We start from the raw sequence: 23,862 nt of genomic DNA on the forward strand, positions 1-23,862 counted from the left end.
CTGGACTCCGGGTGATGCTATGGCGTCGTAGGAGAGGAAACGCAACACGGCTTGGTCACGTGGGTCACAGAAATAGTGACCTAAAACTATGCTGTGCCGTCTGCTCACGCATACGCGTGCTCTGCCAGCAGAGGTAAACAACTGGCGATTCAAAGTGCATGTCGCGATTATTATAAATATTGCGAAGAGCCACAACAACGGTAAGAAAATATTGCGGCTTGTAAGAGTCGGTGATTCATTCCGAAGCACCGTATGCTTTAGCTTTGAAGTGAACCGGAAAATGCCTAGCGACGATATCGGCGGCGCCGAACGATCAGCGGCGGTGAGGCTGCCGTCGGTTGCCAGAGTGACCACTCCTCGGTCGCTGATTGGCCGCTTCGCCGCACGGCTGCCGCACAAATGGGTCCCAGGCCCGTCCTCTCTACGGCAAGGAAATCTCGCCGTTCGCGAGAAAAACCGCCGTCGCACGGGGGCCCGCGAAAGGCAAACGGCGTGCGGCGAGTTTCCGTGCCGGTAACGTGGACGGGCCCTTACACATTGAGAAACGCCAAGCGAACGAGAGACCGCTCCGAGCTGCCGAACGATGCGACTCTCAGATACTACGTCAACTGCTCTCCGCTGCAGCGCTGTGCATGTCTCGGTTAGCCACGGGCCAGGGCTATTGGTTGCTGTGTTCTAGAAGCCTGCAGCATAGAGAAAGGATTTTTAGAACGACAGGAAGCTGAGCTAGCTGGTTAGGATTCATAAAGCAAAGAAAAGGAAATTGCGTTCAGACACGGACACAAGAGAAGCGGACAACACGAACGCCGCATATCCTGGTCCCTTTCGGAGTCGGCCGGCTAGTGTTACACTCAACGTGTAAAGGCCCGTCCAGATTAACGGCACGGCAACTCGCCGCACGCAATCTGCCGTTCGCGGGCCGCCATGCGGCGTTCGTGTTGCCCACTTCTCTCCTCCTGTGTCCGTGTCTTCACGTCTTACCCCTTCTTTGCATTAAGAAAGGATTTCTATATGCCTGTAGCTCGGTTATAGTGGAGGCTATGCTCGGTCGCTCGGCTCAGCAGGCTCCGTAATCGGCATTTCATCGCTACTCATCATACGTCACGCTTTTGTGCTAGTGTACTATGACGTCAATATTTTCGTTCCTCCGCTGTGACGTCATAACTGCCGCGCTAGCGATGGGTCTCGACCACGAGAAAAAGCTTTTAATGACTTTTTGGAGCTGAATTAAAATTATTTTGAAATGTTTGCAGCGTTCAATACCTCGTTGTGGGTGTCCTCGCATACAGAAGCAGCCTACAACATACTTTTTATAGCCTCAAAATTTGGTGTCCCAACACCTTTAAGGTTCGCTCGCCGCTCTGGCTCTCGTGGCCATGCGTTTCCTCTTCCTCGCGTCACGGTTACACAAACCACATAATCACACATAATATGGGCTACATAAGTTTAACTTCCGGGGGGGGGGGGGGGGGGGCAATAGTAATAATGGTTTAGATTTACTGAAGAAAGATACGGCGCAACAAAATGCGTTAATTTTAGGGTTGCAGGCCTTCGAATTTTGCAAAACCTGCGAGTCATTACAACTCTCTTTCCCACCTTTAGTGAAATACGAAGTCTTTTCACGAAATCCGTGCTAAGTATCGCCAAACAAAGGTTGATTCCTTTCTAGATAGACATCTCCCATAAAAATTTCGCTGAAATCTAACATAGGTGGCACCCCCGCCTAGTCTGTCCTCATCTGAACGCACCCGGCTTTCTATTTCTACTTTCTCTATGTGCTTGAAGCTCCGCGCTAAGTTCTGCTGTTGGAATCTTGTTTGTCGTCTACTTGTCAGGGCTCTGTAAAAGACATAGTGAAGCGCAACGACGCAACGACAGTGAAAGGAACTTATACAGACGCTCGTCACGGGCGCTGTGAACACAATGTAGATGTGTGACGGGCTCTACGTGTCTGTCATTGTAGCTGTGTCATTGTCCTTAACATTAACAAGCCCAATAAGTCCTTGTCAAGACACCTGAGGTCCAGAAAAACCCTGTTGCTTCATCAACGCAGTTAAATGCTAAACTATGACATCAGCTATTTCTCGTCGTGGACAGTGCGCTTTCGCGCGCAGCATGTACACACACGTGAAAGCGGATGTACGCAGCCCCTTCGTTTAGAGTGTGCAGTGATCTTTGAGCAAGTATCACAGGGCTTTGTTCCCAGCGCGGATTTCGTGATAAACTTGCGATTCTATAAAGGCCTTCATCGTGAAGACCCGGATATGGGATTGCGCTCAGAAAACAAAAGGCTGACTATTTCTTTCTCTTCTCCTTATCAACATGGCTTTGAAGAGCGTTTCCCCGTTTACGAGGTACCATGCGATGTCTGCGACTTGTATTTTCTTTCTTCCTTGATTCACTTATTCAAGGCAGATTTATAAGAAGTGCGCCGCAGGGGACTCGACTGCAGGCTGCAATTGCCTGACTGAGCCCATCCACCTTTACAGCTGCTGTGGTATTATGGAACAGGGGGAAAAAAGAAGAAAAAAAGACGTCTAAATACCAGATACATACATGTAAACAAGAAAAAAAGAACAAAGCATGTTTTTTTTTTTACATTGCATGGCAATAATTCACACCAAAGAAGGGTTTACCTCATGAAGCAACAATTTAAAAGGCATTTATTTTTCTACATGTAGTAGTTGTTTCGCACTCTTTTTTAAATTCTGGTTCGCGTGCGCTGAATTAACAGTTTTAAGAGAAGGGATAATGATCTAAGATGTTCGGTATTTAAAAAAAAAACTACCTGTTATTCTCTGTGACTTGTAATGCAACGTGGTTTTTGATCAAAGTTCTTCTGATATCGCTCCCGGTTTCCTAATACGAATAAAATAATTATTTGGTGCTACATGCGTTAAAGAATGATCAGTCTGATATTGCCGTAAATCCTGTAACATGTACTTGTGTTTGTGAAATTTTGTTATTCCGATTATTCGGTAATTGTTCTAATGTGCTGTAATGTGCTCACAACATCCCAGGTATGCTATTGCAAGTATTGTTTGGTTATGAAGTATGCAGATAGAAAACGGCGTTTGTGTTTGTTGTCGACCACAGCAAGGAATAATACGCGAATCGGGAGGGCATTAGCCTGGAGTAAATGTCACGTTTCAAGTTCTACGGAAGAAGATAGCGCAAACTTTTTACAAACACGTATAGGGCGAGAATTGTTTTACCTTCACTACGTCTGTGTGCGGTGACGAGGACTGATACTCATCAAATAAATTCCCAGGAATCTTACCTATCAGCTCCTCCGTTAGGGTCCACTCAAACAAGGCAAAAAAAAGTAAAAGAAAAAAGAAGTAGAAAAAAAGAACTGCATTTGGTAGATGGTTCAGTTCAATTCCTTTTGTTGACCCTGCAACCAAGTGCCTACGAAAGACATATACATGGAATGCATAGAAATTTCCACGCCATGAAAACCACATCCAACGGAATAGCGCGACAATGCAAATTTGTGTAAGCGGCCTGCGTAATCAAACAATTGTAGAACAGCGAGTGGATTACGGCACTTAGCTTCATGCGTCGAAATTTTTCATTTCTGTGCTGAGGGGTTCAAACAGACTCTTGTTTTCTCAGTCCGCCTTACACTTTCCTACACTGCCCGCTGTGTTCGGATAGGTTGTTAGAAAATACCTTGGCCAAACCAATTCTTTCTTTTCAGCGGGAAAAGCGATGTATTTCAATCAATATACGTAAATAAACTTTATTTATAGTTGGGATATTTCTTAGTTAGAATAAATAACTTCACTGAACTTTGAAGTGCTAACGTATGGTTTTATTTGGTTGCTTAAGGCATTTAACCAAAGAAAAACCACAAAAAATTGTAGGCGACCCTAATATCATTGACTTAGGTGTCTCTTAGTGGCACTCTAACCTCGGTGTTGGTGTCCTTTAGGTTAACTGTAGGAGAACGCAACGCACGAACCGAACTCGGAGGAAACTGTTTTCCATTAATTAGCCGTTTAAGTACCATGCCACCTTCTTCCGTGTGACGTCATTAGTGACGTCAATACTTGCGCTTTCTACTTCCGGGTTTCCAGGAATTTCGCCAAAGTCGTGCTCACGTGGCGGGCCCCTAAAATCTACGACTCAGGGACTTGGTGTGCGATAATCAGTAATTTCTATTGAATTCAAGTTATTGCAGAAACTTCAGTAACTCGCAACTAAACTTATGCTCTGATATCATATCTATAATGAAACCCGTTAATTTTGTACTGTTTTTTCTGATTTATGTTGAATTAAGTTCACGGTTGTCTCAGCGATTTCTAATTACTTCTGATTATTACATACACTTCAATAACTTAACGTGCAACTAAAGTTATGCTCTGATATCATACATATAATGAAACTCATGAAATTTGTACTGCACTAAATTTAAAAATATTTTTTTCTAGTTTATTGTGATTTTTGTCCCCGGTCGTCTCAGGGATTTCTAGTTAATCATGGTTATTCCAGACACTTAAGTAACTCAACTTGTAACTAAACTCATGCTCTGATATCATATCTATAATGAAACCCATGAAGTTTGTACTGTACTATATCTTTCCTTTCTTTTTCTGATTTATTGCGAATTTCTTCCCCGGTTGTCTCAAGAGGCGAACCGGAAGTGCTGCGCTAGAAACAAGCGTGTCACTCGATGCTTATGCCGCTAAAACGAAATAGCTAACCCCAATCGGAACTCCCAACGAATAACTAGAATGGTTACCAAGACCTGATCAACACCCGGCGTTCCAAGTGCATCGAAATGTACCCCTCAACAGCAAAAGCTCCCGGAACACGGAATACGTAAAAAAAAAGTAAAAAAGAAAGGAAAAAAAAAAAGAACAGAAAGCGCCAGTTCGTTTTATGGCGAGCCACATTTCGAAGCTCGCGTGGGAACTGTAGCGAGCGAGCGACGACAGCGCCGATGCCGCTGACAGGGCTGACATTCTTATCGGATTCCGTTTGGAGCCGCCTATTTTCTTTTGTTTCTTTGTTTCCACGCGCTCCGCTTATCAACGAGGCAGGACTCGGCGCGCGCGAGACACCAACAACGCCGCCCGCCCCTCGCGACGCATATCTGAAACGGGAGGCGAACGTGTTGTTTCGCCGCGTCTAAGGTCGACGTAGTGTTCGCATGGGTGTGCTGGTGCTCGGAGTCGCTGGACAAAGACGCCCTTACGTAGCTCAAGCAGTGCTCGCTTTCAGGATACAATACTTCGGCCACTGGATGCGTTGAAGGTGAGCGCGAGATTTCGCTCGTTCTTTTCGATTCCGACACCACGGTATTCGCCTGGAGTGCACATATGCTCGCGGAGTCAGCTAGGAACGAAGTCCCTCGTCGGAAGCTGCAAGGTGTTGCGCATTAAGGCCTTATCTGCGTGTGCCTCTTGCCGCTGTTCGTAGGCATCGGCGGACGCCATGGTTGCTATGCGCCTGCGATCTGCGAGCTTTGGAAATGAAGGTATACGTGTGTCAAAGACGGGCTTCGGCTTCGATGTGAAAGTCAAGGTTGGCCTTATATGCTGTCCGAAACGTGAACAAGATGGGCTAGTGGTTAAAGGCTGGCGTTTTTTTTTTTTTTTACCGTCTGCAGGATAGCAAAAAACTGAAACAGTGCGAGGTTCACTTCGAAATCGCTACTTTGAATTGGCTGATGCGGGAGGGCTACTTTGTAGGCTGAGTGAAGAGTGCAAAGTGCGTTTCATATGCCATACGTAGTCTTCGTTCACGTGGTCAGTTTGATAATGCCTGCAAATTACCGTGGTATGTTCGCTCACTATATGGTAGGTCAATGCTGATAGGCACCGCTAGCAAATAGCATTCTTCATTTTTTTTTGATGGTGCGGAGAACAAACAGCTTTTTTCATTGTGAAGACATTCAATAGAGCATTATCCTTGATTCACAGGTAGGTGCGATATTGTTGATTTTTTTTTACCCGTTCGGGCCAAAGCGAAACTATAGATTCGGATAACTGCTCGAATGCTCATAATATGGCGCCGCGGTGACTCACGTATAGCTCCTTTATCTGTCGAAATCAAGTTGTTTACTCTGGGATACGGGCGGCGCTTCTCCCTCTGGATCTCTAGGATTGCTCGTAGAAATTTGGACTGCTCGACTATAATGGTTTTTCATCTTCAGTTTGCGCTCTGGCTGGATGCAGTGTGCAGCATTATGGAATGTTATGGGCGTAGCGTCGCCGATCCATCCCTTGGGGACGTATTCCGTGACGATCACTTTCGGTGGCAGTATCGTCTCCGCTATAGTATCGACGTCACGCGTGTGCTGATTGGCTGGTTGAGCAAAATTGGAAGAGCTAGTTGACTGGTTGAGCACTACGTCACGCGAAGGCGATAGTATCGCCGAAGTGATCGTCGCAGAATACGCCCTTTGTGTGTATTTTTTTTTTTTTTTGAAATGGTGACTTATTAGGAAATGCTGTTGTCGCACGAAGCTGAAAGTTGTGAAGGATTTTTCGTCCATATAGGTAGAAATTGCACGTGAGCCACTCATCGCGAGTACAAAAAAAAAAAAAAATCTGAAGATAGAAGTTTGCGGAAGTGATTTTTTTTTCAACAGCAGCAATCACCGCATGCAGCTCCAATTCAGTGCTCTGGCGGTGTGACATGGAGTATTTCATGGCCTGAGTAAAAAGAACTGATTTAAAGCAGGATACGTATACTTTAATTTGACGCCGCATTAACAGTATTGCCTGGTATGCCTGCATGTATGCGTGACTCAACTATCGTTGACGCTGAATAATACTTTTGCCTCTTGAGCAGTGGCGACACCTGTTGAGCACGGCGCGATATACAATTTAGTGGCAGCAAAGCGAAACTTCATTGCTAGATGGCTGCCGCCCGTGTCGCCACGGGAGCTTTACACCGTATGTGCACTTGACCTAGCGTCTTTTCGCTATTTTTGGAATGGAGCACACTTGTCCGCGCATGTTCGGCAACATTTATTTATTTATTTATTTATTTATTTATTTATTTATTTACTTATACTGCAATCTTTTGCAAGATGATAGCATTGTTGGCAGATAGTTTTAGAAGAGAACAAAAAATAATTGGGAGGAAAAAACTTTACATTAGTGCGAAACACAAAATGAACTCAAAACAGGTGGTTCTCAATGACAGCAATGAGAGTGTATCTGGCACTAAATCATCACTAGTAAGACTATTCTAATCAATGATAGTTCTAGGGGAAAAAATTGCACTTAGAGCTATTGATTCAGAAGATTACCTGTGTTATTGTCTTCTTTGTCGTTTCCGAGTGGCATAACCTGGAGAATAGGCACGAATGTCAGAGGTATTGCTGTGATGGGCCGTTCACCTCGCGACAACCTCCGGTCACGGAGACCGCGGTTATGGGAAACGGGTCGACGGCCTTGTGAAGATCGTTCTCAAATGGAATGTTGTATGACCACCACTGGAGTACCTCTGTCAGGAGGGGTTTGACAATCAGCAAGTATACGGTCCTTCGCCTGTCAGCCGCCCAAATTGCCACGTCCACGCCGGAGACGCGGTCAGTGCAAGGATAGGGTCTTTCACCTGTAGGCCGCCCAAATTGGCACGTCCATGTCGGAGAAAGGGTCAGTATGCTAGCCCCCGATCCCCTGTCTGTGCCACCCAGTGATGTGCATGTGTAACAGACCTCCGGATTAGTGGGACCTGAGGTCATCGGTCTCCTGACGCCTGATTGGGGGAGGCGACTGAACAATGACCACGCAAGGGATAAAAAGAACGACGGACGGCGGGAGATCGGCTGCTACAACTTCTTGTTGAACTTTTTATGTACTACTTGAGTTTCCTTCTATATATGTAATATAAGCTTGTGTGTAAAACATCCTGGATATCGGGTCCAGTCCCATGTTCCCTTACTCCTCCACGAGCAAAGCATATTCCACATCTTCGGACCCCCAGTCGCAACATGGTATCGATAATAAAGTGACCTTTTACTAGCTAAAAAGAAAAGGAAAACAAACTTTAGAGTGACAGATACGAATTTACGGCACGACAATCAGGGCCTTCACGTAGACCAAAGCCTAATCTTGATTTAGGCGCCCATCCGAAAACACACGGAATATAAGTAAAAGTTGTATGCATTGGCTTCATTACGCCTACCAGGTTCCTCTATCAGTAGCACCGCTAAACGCTGCGCGATCCACTCAGCAACTCTACCAACCCCCGTGCAGGCTATGAATATGAGAATACAAGGAGCCTATCACGTAGCCCGAGTGCTCCATACACGCCGCCATCACAGTATGGAATCTCGTAGTTGTCCAATGTTACCGTATGCTGCAAATCTCTTGCCCAAACAAGCTACGGAAATATCACCGCTAATCTTTTCAAAAGGCATGAGAGGTCATTACACACGCTGCACTTTAGATCTAAATAATGCTTTAATTTGTTGTCACCCGAGGCGCGAATACTGCAGCTAAATATCGTGCTCGAAATTACGCTTTCGTGAATGTTTCTTTGTTCATCCACGCGCAGATGTTGCTTGTAGTGAATATGGCATTCGTGCTCCTGAGCATGTTGTCGCGAGTTGGATTCCCACATAGCTCGGCGGCCATAGGAACATTAAGCTTTCTTGATAAACCCTGGTTCAGAGATAGTGGAATGGTCACTCGTAACATGCAAAAGGAACGACGGGTAGCGACGCTTCTGTGGACTTCTTGTACCTTCCTGCAATGACCTCAATGATTCCGGCAGCGTTTTCTAGGGTTCAGTCAATTGTTTATCAATAAGAGGTGTATATTGCGTTTTAAAGGAGCCTCAGACTAAAGTTAGCAAATTTAAAGAATTTCTTCTGATCGACAGATGACTAATTACGAGAGAAAGCACTTTAAATCTGTTACGTATACAGAGACATATACTGCCGTTGAGGTTACGGTTTGAAATTCGAAATTGACATTGTTCTCAATATATCGCACTAATAATTCAGAGCTCTTCCGCTCTGTCAAGAAAGATGACCAGCGATGTTGTGAATGCGGGCTGGCTAATGGCCAACTGCACCTCCGCCACCGGTTGGCCCAGTATTGCACTACTGTCGGGATTGGCCCACGTATGGGGAGTGCTTAACGCCTGCTTCACCTACGCCGCGGGTAGATCGTAGGTCGAAAAAGAGCGTCTAGGTTACACAGCACACTTTCGTCGCTTCGTACATAACTGTACATGATTACTTATAACAAACGCTGGACTAACTTTGTGACCACTAAAAAAGCATTTTAAGAATATGCTTGCCTTTTTGCTGCGGACGACTATCACGCAAGGAATAAATATATTACGCAACGAAAATGCAGCCCATCTACTCCCACCAGCGACGGATTTCCTCCTAGTTATCTCTTTAGATCAGACAAACGCATGCATAGTAAACAGTTTTCTGAACGTTATTCTTTACATAATTACAAACGGAATTCATCACTACGACCGTACGACTAAGCATTGCTACGTGAAATATTATGCAGTGCTATTCACCTCCGAGTTTTTCTTGAGCCATTGAGACTGTCTCTTGGTGTGGCTGCCGCGATGGGACGAGGCAGTTTATTTTTACACCTCATATAATATAGCCGCCCAGTTTGTTTCGAATATTGGAGAAATTGTCTCTCCTGGCGCTTGCTATCGCGAATGAGAACCGATGGTTAGCCAGCACCAATATCACAGCACTCACGGATGACCATGGCGTAGAAGTCATTCGGATGTCAATAGATAGTCATCGTATGACTCTATCTCGATCGTAATGCTTTCGCATTACTGTCGCCCCAGTGATATAGCATGACCAGCCGCTCTTTCCTTTTCTCGTTTTTGAAGTGCAGACGGCAAGTGCTTCGCCACCAACGTAAGCAATTGTCCAATGGACGCGCCTTTTTTTTTTCTGTGTGCACCATGGCTACCGAAACAACTCATTAGACAATGCTAGCTTGCATGTGCACTTATTACCGTTTCGACATGCCGGTGAGGTAGACATCAATAGCAGTGCTTATTGTGCCGTCTTGCGACGTTGAATTCAATCATAGCGCGTAAAATTATTGCGATAAGACTATGGGGAACGTAACTGCTGGAGTAAAGGTATCGTCAGATGCTCTTTTCCTTAGAAGTTAATCTACCTGGCGTGTCATCGACGATTGTATCTGATTATTAAGATAGGGGAAATACGAAATAGAACATTACTGTTTGGGGGACAAGGTATGCCATAAAGGGAGAACAAAAAGAAAATGCCAAAGTTATGTCAACGTTTAGGTTACCAATGCCAGTCGGACGGCAGAATAGTATTGAACTGAGCTAGTTGTTTCATAGTGAACTCGTCTTAGCCAATCGGCCGTTTCAAGCTAATGGCGAGATCTAACAAATCGGTTTTTAAAATCCATTGAACGCGTTGATTTAGCGCGTGTTCACAGAAGGTTGCGTATAATCTACAGCGAAACTATAGAAACTAGCATATCAGAAACGTGTGTAACTTCGCCTTAAAGTTAGCTTTGTGCTTTTCTTTTGAACTGAACTATAACTGTGTGACCTCAAGATATTCATGTTCATCATGGGCAATCCGCCGAGTTTCATGACGCATGAGATGTACATATTTGCAACGTTTTGTTTGTTTATCGACATGTTTGCACAGCGCAAAAGACGAGGACTGAAGGAAGAACACAACACAGGCGCTGACTTCAACTGATCTTTATTTGCGAAATCGCCAGAACTATATAGATGAGCAAAAGTAATAAAAAAACATCAACTTTTGCATTAAGTCACACGTGAATCCCTATTGCATCGCAGCCAGATACTCGATTTCGTTTTTTGTGAGGGCAATAGACGGCATGTTGATGCAAAGGTCGCCCAGCCGCTGTAGCTTGTATAAGCTGTTCTCGGTGTTTGGAAATTATGACGCAGTTTTCAAATTCAGGGTCACAATGGCAGTCTCTGAAGTGACTGCCAAGATGACCTTGCACGGCGGTATAAATATTGTCAAAATGCTCTTTCAATCGCTAATTTAAACATCTGCCTGTTTGGCCAACGTATTTCTTTCCGTAAGTCAAGGGAATCATGTCAACCACACCCAAGGCGGATGATCCAATCCGCTTCCTGTGGTTGGTATTGCAAATATTTCGTCGTGTGGCATGAGCATTCGCACGCCTACAGAGCACTGATAATTTTTCCGGGCAGAAAAGAACTTTAAATCCACTTTACTGCCTATTTTCTTCAAGCTGCGCGAAATCTTGTGCAAAAAAAAAAAAAGGAAGCACCGCGACTGGCTTGTCTCTGGCAGCGCTGTGAGCTGGTGCTGGTGGTGTTTACATGATTCCCTTGACTTGCGGAAAGATCTACGTTGGCAAGACAGGCAGATGTTTAAATGAGCGATTGAAAGAGTATTTTGACAATGTTTATACCGCTGTGCAAGGTCACCTTGGCATTCACTGCAGAGACTGCCATTGTAACCCTGAATTTGAATACTGTGTCATAATTTACAAACACCGAGAACAGCTTACACGCGAAATTATAGAGGCTGACAAGATACAGCGGCTGGGCGACCTTTGCATCAGCATGCCGTCTATTGCCCTCACAAAAAACGAAATCAAGTATCTGGCTGTGATGCAATAGGGGTTCACTTGTGACTTAATGCAAAAGTTTTGTTTACTACTTTTGCTCATACATATAGTTCTGACGATTTCGCAAATGAAGGTCAGTTGAAGTCAGCGCGTGTGTTGTGTACTTCCTTCAGTCCTCGCTGTGCAAACCTGCCGATGTTGAATCGCCAACTTGCCCAAGCTTCCACATTATCAAATTTTTGTTTGTTGTTTTTATATTTTTATTAGTAGTGACTTTTATTTTCGGGCAATGTTGAAAAGGTGCTGAGAAAGGGAAGGTAGGTCAGTTAACCTGGGCTGTGCCACGTTGACTACCCTACTTTTGGGTAAGGAGGAAATATAAGGCCGAAATACAAGAAAAATACTGCAGAGGCAGTCAGTGTGAACACACTGGCAAAATGTTCGCAGGCAGTCACAGGCTGTCGTATGGTCCAGTCGCCTCCAAAATGTGCATTATCGCTTTTGAGGTCTTGCGCTTAAACCGAGATCCCAGGTGTTTCGCCTCTGATGGCGTTACGTCATCCAAGTGGCTCTGCGAGCTAGTCACACTCGAAATTATGAAATATTCCCTTATTTTTGATTCTTTTATTTAGCGTGCTCTTTTAAGTCATGATTTCGGGTTAATGCGATCTTTAGTTCCCAAACTTGTCATAGTTTAGTTAATAAAGCAACAAACGCACGCGGGGAGCTTGGTGTAGCATATGTGACCCGATGCATTACGAGTTGCGCGAAGTCTTCATGAGTTATGTCTTGCCACGCCGTTGCTGTGTGTACCTATTGACGATTTAACGAGAGTACTGGAGTGCCACTTTCGCCGGCTGTTTGTGAAAGGCGGTACTTTCTAACTGTAGGAACAACTGTACCGTACTATATGGGCTATTCATATATAAGAAAACATATATATATAAACGCGCTTTCGGCGTTTCACGACCATAATAAGTGGACATCACAACTCAAAAACGTGTGAGATAGCTCGTAAAGTAATCAAAGATGGCGGCACCGATGAACAGCTACTAAAGAATGGTTGTTTCAATACACGCGTCGTAGCCGGCTAAATATAAAGTGGAGCGCCGTCATCTCAGGTCTCGTTTAAATTGTGACGAAAGCGACAGAAAAGCACAGGAAACGGTATTCACGCTTTCATGTGCAGTTAATGTAAGCTACGTTGTGTTTTTCATAGCTTCGTACGCGAAAGAGAATCAAAATAGCGAGATATGTTTCTTCTTAACATATTCTCTGGAGGCGAGGCGACGTGAAGTCGCACAGAAGTCTTCCAGATGCGTTCCATTACTTCGGCTCGAAGCATGTTGTGTGAGCTGCAAGCGTAGATTCTCTGCATGCAGCGCTAGCCGCAACTGGAACCCACCCGATATTGCGGCTGCAGCTGCAGACGGACAAGCAGCCATGGAGGCCGAGCAGACGCTTTGCGGTTGGCCCACCTGCGGGCAGCCCCTGCAGGCAACGCCCGGCGCCAGATTCGCCAAGTGCTACGCCTGCTGCCACATAAACTGCCTGAAATGCGGTGCGGCGCACGAGGGCATGAACTGCGCGGAATTCCAGGCGCGGCGTGGGCCCGCAGTTAAGAGTCCCGTTCTCTCGCCCACCTCGGCAGACGCTCGCAGCAAGAACTTCGACACCTGGTCACCCTCAGCGGATGGCCGGTGGAGTAAAGGCGACCCGGCGTCGCCGAAGAACTCGGCGCCATCAGCTGCCGCAGCCTCCGCCTCCCCCACGACACTGCAAAGGTCCCTTTGGGTTAACGCCTCTGCGAGCTCCAGCTCGACATACGGGCCCCGCTCCGCAGCCGTCACACGTCAGTCAACGTCGCCGAGAAAGGTACGTGCAATAACAGATTGCTTACTGCAGTTTCGAGTGTTACCAACCACACATGGAGTGTACCGGGATAAAAGCCACACTAGATAGATGGCTTAGAGGTGCCCATGTATGGATGGATTTGTCCCGCAGACTGTATGAGTGGTTAATTGTGGACAATAAGTACGACGAGCCACTTGGGCTATTTGCTAGCGATGAAGGCCTGTACGAATTTATTATTTACATAACTTTATCAAAAGAAAAAATAACTCATCCCGGCTTGTGTTTTTGCTTGCGCCTGGGAGAGGCCCTCAGTTCTGGTTCCCTACAGCTTTCGCTGCCTCCCAGGCCCGCGACATAAGCTGTTGCTTGTCCCTCGAGGAATGTTGGTTAGATGTGTTTGCAAAGAGAAGTATGACATATGTAAATAAATTTATTGCTTCTGTACTCCTTGGATTAAAGTGGTACACACATTCTGCATGATGACCCAATGGACACATGTCCACTGGCGTAAACCTAGTGCCCCGAGTTGTGTATTCGGCTACGTACCCAGTGGCACGCAGCCAGTGTACCAAGAAAGCTTCGGTTTAAAAAAGACAGAATAACATTTCTTGACTATGCACACTTATACACTCCCATATTTTTTTCTGCCCGCTCCGCTCCATTTTTTTTTTGCATGCTTCGCTTCGTTCAGAAGCCTGTAGAGGTTGACATGGAGACCAAGCCAGGAGACCAGGGTGCAACGCACCAGCGGCGGACGGCCATTTGTCGCACCGAGGACTGCGGTTTCGAGGATTACGTGGACGCGGGTGACACGGAGTTGTTCTGCTACAAGTGCAGGAAGACCACGTGCCTGCAATGTAATGCCGTACATGGATACCTCACCTGCAAAGAGTATAGGCAGCAGGTATGCACACGGATGTAGATTTTGCAATGTGCACCGGACAAGAAGTAATAGTGCTGGGCTAAGTAGGGCGGCTCCATACAGTACAGTAGCTCACTCTACTATAATATAGTTACCCGCCATTTAGTTCTCTTTTCCTGTATTTCTCATTCTTCCTTACCTCAGTGGGGTGTACCAAGCTAGAGACATGCGCTCCAGGCCGACCTATCCTCCTTTTCTGTAGCGTGTATTCGTGTTACTTTGAGCTACTCAATATCTCTGGTTCAAGTCCCTCTAATATTCCGTGAAAGAAGGCTCCAGCTGCTCGTAAATATGTCGATCTGAATAGGCATGTCACAATCTATGTTGAATCTTTATTATCACCTTTAACAGTACTACGAACAAGAAAAATCTTTAGACATCTTTTCAATGTCTTCGCGCAGCGCGCTTGTAACCGTCTTTCTACAGAGACACTGCGGTGTACTGACAGTGACCTTCGGGAAAGCTTGTCAGATTCAGCGCAACAGCAGCGGTGTACAAACGATGGCCATCATCAAAGCTATCTTGGGCACTGCAGGTCACTGAGTGTTACTTGATATAGCAAACTAACATGACGTCTGCTATAACTGTACAACTTGCTTTTTTGATTTGCTAGGGAAAAAACAAAGGTTACCTGTTCGGGTATATCTTCTTTTGCGTCACGTCGTGCTGTGCCTGGTCTAAAACGCGAGGGGCGGACAGGCACTCTCCGACTCATTTCCTAAGTCACAAATATATTCGCAGTGAAAGAAATGCATCCGTCTAAAGCATGTCAAGTAACGCTTTAACTTTAGATGACTCGTAAAGGCAAGTGTTGGAGTGAAGACTTCAACATTGATGTATTTGAAATAGATAATGTCGCATGGAGAGCGAATGTTTGCGCTTGGTAGAGGCTTAGGGCTCATTTTGATGCGAAAGCGTCAAACGCCCCATTGAGCGACAAAGCCGGTTTCCCGCGTCTGCACGAGAAAAAAAAATTACCGACGATTACGTTACTTCCTAATGCGAAATTTGAGCGCAGCAAATAAGCTGTTTCACCTTTTCGATAGATTGAGGCAAAGAAATCGAGCAACACATGTATGCGCTATCACAGAATTTTTTTTTTTATTTTTCACACGTATTCCTTTAACAAAGACTCCACTAACAGTTCTTGACAGTCATGAAGGAAGCTTTGTGGTCGGAGAAATAGACTGATATATGTTCGACTTGGTACACCAATGCTTGATTCTCAAAGACGAGATCTATACAAGTGCCTCGCGAGGTTGTCACAGCCGTGGGACGCGTTACGAGCGAGAGGAACGGGATGTTCTCCCGCATAAGTGTTAGGAAATTGCTGTTTGTCTTTATGTCAACATTAAAGTCCCATCGGTCGTCTCGCTCATGGCTCAGAAAGAACTGGCAGATAATTTCGCAGTGGCGAACGGCAGCGGCAATTTCGGCTCGGGCGGTGCACATATACAGATCCGCCGCCACCGATCTGGCTCTCTGATTGCCACCGCACAGGGGTTGCATTGGAGGAGGAGCGAAGAAAGGAATTAAGTTCGAGCCGGCGCTTTGACAACCGGAGACTCGCAGGAAGAGGGGGGAGGGGGGCGGCGTGTACACCCAGCGGCAAACGATGGGGGCAGAAGCGCGCGCAGCAAGCGGACAACACGATAAAGGGAGGAGGGAAGAGATAGCAGCGACTGACTGATGCCGCTGACGCCGATAGTGAGTCAACCCCAGCTGCGGAGTTGGTTTCAGGGACAACGCCGCCGATGCCGACACAAACAATAAGATACCCTCGCTTCCGCAGCGCTAAGAACCAGGTCTAGCCGTGGGAAGGTGGTCACGTATTCGTCGACGTGCCGGGGCCTACGTGAAATAACCGGCGCGTCGGCAACTGAAGAGCACCCTATCCGCCACACAAGAACAGGGGGGGGGGGACCCTTTCCTCCTCTTTCTGCATGGCGGCGACGGTGTTCTATGCAGTCACGTTATCTTGACTCTCTAGCGGCGTCAGCGGCATCCAGCGGTATCAGTCGGTCGCTGCTAGCGCTGGGGGGATGAAAGGGGGGCGGAGCTGGTTACGAGGCCGACGACAACGCCGACGACGACGCGAAACCCAGGAACGGACGCCAAAGAGCTGCGCTCTAAAACGGCGCCTAAATTGGCCGCGACGTCGCGGCACGAGAGAGCTTCAGTGGAGCAGAGCGGGCGAAAGCGCACACACGCTGCTGCAGTAGCGCGCCAGGCGTTGCGTGAGGGGAGAGGGCATCGTCGCGACGCCAAATCGCCCCCGCTCTCGGAAGCCAGTGTTAACCGCTGCGTTCCTTGTTTTGTATCAGTGAAATGCTGTGACGACTTCTGTCGAGGGGTGGCGCTACCATCCACTTTCTTGAGGCGAGGTCTCCATGAACAGTGGAGTGGAGAAGAGTTCTAGAATACAGGGGTGAGTGAGTGAGTGAGTGAATGAGTGAATGAGTGAGTGAATGAGTGAGTGAGTGAATGAGTGAGTGAATGAGTGAGTGAATGAGTGAGTGAATGAGTGAGTGAATGAGTGAGTGAGTGAGTGAATGAGTGAGTGAATGAGTGAGTGAATGAGTGAGTGAATGAGTGAGTGCGTGAGTGAGTGAGTGAATGCTATCAAGCCATCGCTCTCTAAACTTCTCGTCGTTTCTCCACCCGCAGCTCGATGACGAAGAGGACGAGATTCAAGTGCGGTGCGCCGGCACGGGTTGCGAATTTACAGCCTTCGTTGGCGTCAGCGCGCAGCAACTGAAATGTCAACTCTGCGAGAGCATCACATGCCTCAAATGCTGTGCCGTGCACGAATTCCGGACCTGCGAGGCATACGAGCGGGACCGCCGCCGGTCGCAGCGGGAAACGGCGGCCGCGACGGCTGGCGAGCCCAGCGAGACTTGTCCAGAGAAACCAAACACGCGAGCCAGTCGGGGTGACGACAGCTCGTCGCGCGACGAGCCACCGGCTTGCGTCGAGGCCGCGAAAGCAGCCGTAAACCGAGAAGCACCGATGCAGAAGGAACTCCTTGCTCAGAAGGCAGCGAACAGTATGAGCAATGGACGGACGGAGACCGAGGTAAGAGAGATTGGGATACGAGAAGTTAGGATACACGGAGGAGATACGCGGGGGGCATAACCGAGCAAGCGTCGAATTGTTTGCAACATATTGCACATTCGTATGCCTTACAACTCCCGATGAACACCAGTTCGAGCTCGATAAATCATACACCTATGATGGCCTAGTGAGCCCTCTCAAACGCGACTATTCCTGCTCGTATGGAAAAACGCACTATACCGAGCTACAGCTCTCTATACGCCACGTGGGCCAAGTTAAATTTACCTCCGAATGAGTCATGCATGTGCGACAATGGCGCCATCTGTGCACGCGACACATGAATGGTCGAGCAACGGCTTGTTTCCTCTTCGCAACGATACCAAAGTATGGTTGGAAATATATACGCCATAATCATACATGTTTTCGTTACATCGGTTTCAACAAGCGACCCTCTTCGGGCCATTTTTAAAGACATTTCCCGGCATAAATATTTGTAGAAAAGATGTTTTTGGCGACCTGCAAAACAAGACGCACGTACAATTGTCAATTCATTACATACACACCTGGAACAACCACGTATATTGCACGGAAACTGTGCAAAGGTAAAGCATATCAAGGAGATAACAAAGGTTAGGTGAAATCACCAATACCCCATAGATCTATTCTTTCTGTATTTCAGTATATATTTAAAAAAGGTGGCCGCAACAGTCAATTTCTTCCTTGAACAAATTCGGTGTTACGGCCTCCGGAACCAGAGACTGACTCTAAACTAACCCACTTACCGCAGTACCAGAGATTTTACGCGAACAGTTGTAGTGGGTATCGAATTTCTCGCGCTAGCTGCTCATAACGCCACGAGATTTGGACAGCGCTTGCTCGGGACCGAAGTTATCAATAAATAAGGGTTACGTTGTGTTCCAACGTCATACTCAATCTAAAGAGTTGTGAGGACTTCTTCTAAACAAATAAGGAGTTCCAAAGATACTTACTTCGAAATATGTGACTTCGTACTAAAGTACCGGCACTAGGGATCAGGCGCAAAATTCTAGAACCCGCCGTGGTTGCTCAGTAGCTATAGTGTTGGGCTGCTGAACACGAAATCGCGGGATCGAATCCCAGCCACGGCGGGCGCATTTCGATGGGGGCGAAATGCGAAAACACCCGTGTACATAGATTTAGGTGCACGTTAAAGAACCCCAGGTGGTCGAAATTTTCGGAGTCCTCCACTACGACGTGCCTCATAATCAAAAAGTGGTTTTGGCACGTAAAACCCCATAATTATTAAATTCGAGAAACATTTTACGGTAACATTTCGGTAACACCGTTAATTCCGTTCCATTCCATTCCATTCATTAATTACCTTCCATTCCTAGAAAAGGTAACAAGCCGCAGGGTAGAGGCAAAATAGACACGTAGTAAAGAAGACCTGCGGCAGGAAGATTAAATAGTAGAATATGATCAGAAATCGCAGCATTGCGGAAGTCAGGAAGTCCCCTGTATTTAGAATGGAGTGTATGGTGGCGGGGAATAATGACTGGAAATTCCGACACACGGGTTTCGTTCGCAGTAAACTCAAGTTATCTCGTAAATGAACAGCGCGAATTCCCGAACAAGCAAGCGGTAACCACACCTCTCTTTTGTGCTCTTCATTTTAAAGACGTTGCCGCACCGAATAGCTCGGATTCAGACCCTATAGTGCAAACTAGAGTATGCGGACGTTAATTACAAAGATGATGAACTGAGGGTGCCGTGGGCTGCTGGAAAGTCAATAAATGTGCGAGTCAGTGAATTATGCTGAACGCAGAAACGCCTAATTCTAACAGACGAGGTTATGGTTAGATACAGCGCAGTTAAGTATTGTAAATTATAAAGACCAACCTGCAGACAGGCAAGTTGTCAAAAGTGTCTACAGCTTCAAGCGCTATTAACAGTTTTATTTCTCAGCGGACCTTGAACTCAACATTTCTTTTTGTGTGCGCCGTTTGTCCCCACGTTTGGGCGTGTTGGTATACCTTACCGTCCATGTGTGCAGCGCAGAGTGAACCAATTTAGAAAAAGCTGCAATTGTGTTGGAGGCTGGAGAAGCACAGCCAAAACCCAGCCTACCTTTCATACTCTGACTCCAGATGCAAGAAGTCGACATCATTTCCCACCCTCTAGATTTTGTAATGTCACAATAATAACAATGAATGTTTTCCCTCAGGAGCACTAATTTCTAAGTTATGCGCAACATTGCGAACTGGAAGCTGGAGTGGCATCGTGGAAGCGAACGTTATGCATTCTTTTTCGCCTGGATTTTCTTTTCTCCGTAGTCTCGTCGGCGCGAAACTGAGCCGAAGGAGCCTCAACCCGGCCGCGGCACATGGCCCGAGACGGCTCGGGCGGCGGCGGCACAAGTCGAAGTCTTGATGCTCGAGTGCAGCGCGTGCTTAGCTGAATCGCCTTACGAGGACCTTGTCGAAGTCGCTCCGTGCGGCCATTTCCTCTGCAGGTAAGGCGATAAGATGTGGACCATGATTTGTTTACGAGCGGCGATTACTTCTCTGTATTCTTGCACGATATATGGCCAGAGAACGCGGCTGTTCTCTCGGCGTAACCGGGACAGTTGCGCGCGTCCCCGTACGATGCTTAATGCACCCTTGCAGTTTCAGGTAGCGCGTAATACAATCGCGGCGACCGTTTGAACAACCTGGACAGTCATTGCGCCGTCACTGGTTAATCTGCGCAGACCGTTAGCTCGGAAAGAAAACGCTGTGCCGGCAAATCCTTTAGCGCGATGAACCGCTTGTGACTCGCCGTGGTGCCTCATCAAAGTGCTGCTGAGCGCGAAGTCGCCACACTGAGATTGGCGCGGGATGCGAAAACCTTCGTGTACTTTGGTTTCAGTGCTCGATAAAGGAACTCGGGGTGATAACAAATTGACCTGAAGTCCTCCGCTAGCCCGTATGCTGCTCATTATCGGACAGTTTGATCAGATTTAGAGCATTTTTGCCATATTTAACTCCACTGGGAGGAGGAATACGAGAACTCCGCAAATATAATGAATGTCCTCTTCCCGATTTGATTCAAGTGGGAGTAAACGTAATCCCCGGAAAATAAGCAAACTGGAAGAAGTAGCACGTACGCGACGAGCGCAACTCCCGAATGGAGCAGTCTCTAGCACAACGTCGTGTTTAGAGTGGCACGAGCTTCTAAGCGATGGCGCTCTTTCAACACCATTCGAGCTGTTTTCGTTGACAGCTGTCAAATGCACTGCATTCGGATGATGTTTTAGGCTGATTAATAAACGTGCGTTTTATATAGGCGCTAACGAGAGAAAAAGAATAAAACAGGCCGCAAAGTTGGAAATGCAGTTGCGAAGAATCACGCTACTCGACATTGCATTGGTAGGCGAGCAGGATAAGTTAACATTGCACGCCGCAATAACGAGTGTTCAATGAAGACCTGAACCGCTTCTTTACTTAATCCGTCGCCCTTTCAGGGAGTGCATTCACACGACCGGAGTTGGCTCGCTCACATATGTTGTGCGTTGCCCCGTCGTCACAGAGGGAGGCGTTTCCTGCGACTCTTACATCCAAGAGTCAGCGTTGAGATCTGTAAGTATAGAAATTACGGCTGAAAAAAAAAAAAAGACTGACCTGTTTAGGAGTTTTCTACGTTGCTATCAACGCATTCGTTGGGGTGATAACATCGTTCTTCACAGCTTCCCTTTTGATGAACGCGATACACAGTGCATTAAACACTGCAGTGTGTTCTCGTCTGTAATGTTAAGGAGGTAAAGGGAATTAAGGTAAAGGAAAACGACAGTCTAAAGTGAAAAGTGCCACACGCGTAATGCTGAATATGCGGGTTGGGTCCCCGCGTGCGGCAACTTAGCTTTTCGTTCACTTTCATTTACGTCTAACTTGACAAAGCGAAGCTTTCTTTCCGAACTCTCCCTGACTTTCCTGACCGTGGCGGCTGGGTGCTGCTGCTGTCTTGCAGAATAGCTCATGTATGAAACAGATTGAGTTACGTGTCCAATGGTGGGATCTAACGACCTCTGTTCACAGCAGCCGCATGCTTCAGCCATTAGGCCACAATCGCGCTTACACGTCTGTCGTGCCGACGCCCACTGTAGCTCTTTGAGACGACCGCCGCGTGCGTCACATTGAGTAGCACGGGTGCGCACGCACTCGCCAATTTCCTTTATGCCAAATTCCCGGAATGAAATGGTCAAGTTTGCAGCATTTGATTAGCCGCTTCGCGCAAGCTTCGCTTCACGTAGATTCCAAGATGTGCGTTGGGTCTGCATGACGTTTAGTTCAACATTTCAATTAAACAAAATAATTAACGCCCCCTATGCTTTATCTAGCTTAATTTTCGGTATCATCGAACGGTCGATTGAAAAAGAAAAAAAAAATGATCCAGCAACTCGGATTATCTTTGTTCTTCTCATTCATAGCAGATATATTGTGCCTCCGCGCTGCAGGGGATGACTGAAAGGGAGTACGCGCTCCACAAAGAGCTGCTGCCCTTGGCCGTTCTACGGTGCCCGGTCGAGGGCTGCCCAGGAAAGTTCTCGGTCAGGCCGGGTACGCAAAGGCTCAGCTGCCCATCGTGCCGGAACGAGTACTGTGTGGGCTGCAGCGCGATCCACCCGGGCCGGACTTGTGAGCAGTTCATTCGCTCCGTGGTCAACGATGGTGGTGCACTGGATGAAGAGGCGAGTGAGGTGCGTGCATATATTCTTGCAGCGTACCGTGAAGCTTTATTTGCCTGCACCCTCCAGGGTTTGTTGTGGCTGCTGCTGCTGTTGCTGCTGGCTGCTGTCTGCTGCTGGGTCGTTTGGTATCTCGGCGGATGCGTTTGCGGATATATATACGAAGCATATATGTGCGTCGAATGCTAGCGCCGGCAAAGGAGTTACATAATCTCCAGGTAGTACGTAGAAGGAAAAAAAGAGGCCGTCAAAACAGAGTGGCAGTCTACTACGCGGAGCGGATCAACGGAGGGCACAAGAAAGCTGCTACTTCTATTTTTTATGTCGCCATTAAAGCTCACGAAAGGTGCTCAGTACTACCCCGAGTGTTTATTGTCGCGCCTCACGATCAGATCATCGAGTCGCAGAACACGTTGCCTAACACCGGGATCTGCGGATTTTCGGCGAAACCAATGACAGCGCGAAAAGCACCGACAAAGACGATTAATCGGAGGAATAATCGTCGGTGCACCGTAAGCCCTGTCGGTGGCCGCACGCAGCCTCGTCAGCGGTATTAGATTCGTCGGACGGTCCTACCGCTGTCGACCAGATGTAGGAGTCGTCGGACTATCTCGCCGCTGCCACCATTTGAAGGAGATGAAGGTCGTAGACAGGAACTCGGTGAACAGGATTTATTTACATATTAACAGTTTTAAGCAAGATACATTGGCAGACTAGCGCGACTCCCATATGGAGCCCGCAAGACTGACATACAGCAAACAGTTTACGAGCACACAGCTCACTAGTTCATTTCTAGCATGACAAGGAGCACTCAGCTCCCGACAACGAGCACGACACGAGCACCCTCTAGCAGCCGGCAAACGCTGCTTATAAGCTCTCCGCTTGACGTCATAGTTCGACGTTATCGTTCGGTCGTGGACGGAGCACGAATGGTCGGGAAGGTTCGTCCAAGCATTGTAAACTTGCCGCCGCCCCGCACTATCGTTTACACCCACACACACGCAAACACACAGGTGCGAAGGTCTGGAGCCGACGACAGAGGGGCGCCGTTCCGCAGTATCGTTTACGCCCACACACACAAAGGCTCCGGAGTCAACGACCGGGGGCTTCGTAGAACTGTGCACCGTCTGGTGTGGCGCGGCGGAGTACCACATGCCTGAGCTGACCGCGCGCCACGTGGCCGCCGGTCATCCGCAGTTCTCGGTACCGCCCAGCTTTCAGTGCCGACGTCAGAGGGCTTCGTAGAACTGCTTTGTCCCGGGTGGCTCGGCCAAGTACCAATTTCCGGAGTTGATCGCGCGCCACGTGGCTGCCGGCCGTCCGCAGTTCTCCGAAGGCCGCCCCGTCTGGTGGGCTTGGAACACGTGCAGCGGGCTGAAAGCTGGCACGTTGCCACCCCGTACGGCCATTCTTAACAGCGGGTGGACGAAAGCTCATGGATTCCTACGTGCGCACTGCTGTCGTCAAATCGGAGAGTTAAGATGAAGCTTTAGCTCGGGTAAATACATCTAAATACGTGTAAAAGGAGAATTCGTTTTTCTCGGCAACCACTGCATCTAATTTGACGAGGTTTGTTACATTTAAAAGAAAAGCTTAAAATCAAGTGAGTGTTGGTTTGCAATTTTTGATTTAGATCGTCAATTTTTTACAAAAGGTTGGCAAAAATCGCAAATTTTCAGAAAACAAGACCATCAAGTTTACAACTCCGTAACTCAGCAACGAAAAACGATATCCCAATTCTGTGAATTTCATTGATAGTACAT

General features: G+C 47.3%; 1 protein-coding gene across 6 annotated transcripts in view; it reads left to right on the forward strand.

Annotated features, from left to right (window-relative positions):
• Positions 1–5,055: 5,055 nt before the first annotated feature.
• The window catches only part of LOC126544610 (uncharacterized), a 49,122-nt gene continuing 30,315 nt past the window's right edge, over positions 5,056–23,862 (forward strand). For 2 of the 6 annotated variants that reach the window (XM_055061702.2, XM_072287220.1), the window contains exons 1-7: positions 7,588–7,616; positions 12,950–13,442; positions 14,113–14,325; positions 17,011–17,418; positions 19,710–19,888; positions 20,879–20,993; positions 21,869–22,111. In XM_055061702.2, the coding sequence (XP_054917677.2) occupies positions 7,603–7,616; positions 12,950–13,442; positions 14,113–14,325; positions 17,011–17,418; positions 19,710–19,888; positions 20,879–20,993; positions 21,869–22,111 (1,665 nt within the window). In that variant the 5' untranslated portion in view covers positions 7,588–7,602. Of the gene's footprint in view, positions 5,263–5,460; positions 5,486–7,587; positions 7,617–12,949; positions 13,443–14,112; positions 14,326–17,010; positions 17,419–19,709; positions 19,889–20,878; positions 20,994–21,868; positions 22,112–22,168; positions 22,449–23,862 lie in introns of those variants that run through there. The other 4 variants (XM_072287221.1, XM_072287219.1, XM_072287217.1 and 1 more) reach the window with 4 other exon arrangements.

The sequence above is a fragment of the Dermacentor andersoni genome, chromosome 3 (genome assembly GCF_023375885.2).
Source record: "Dermacentor andersoni chromosome 3, qqDerAnde1_hic_scaffold, whole genome shotgun sequence".
NCBI lineage: Eukaryota > Metazoa > Arthropoda > Arachnida > Ixodida > Ixodidae > Dermacentor > Dermacentor andersoni.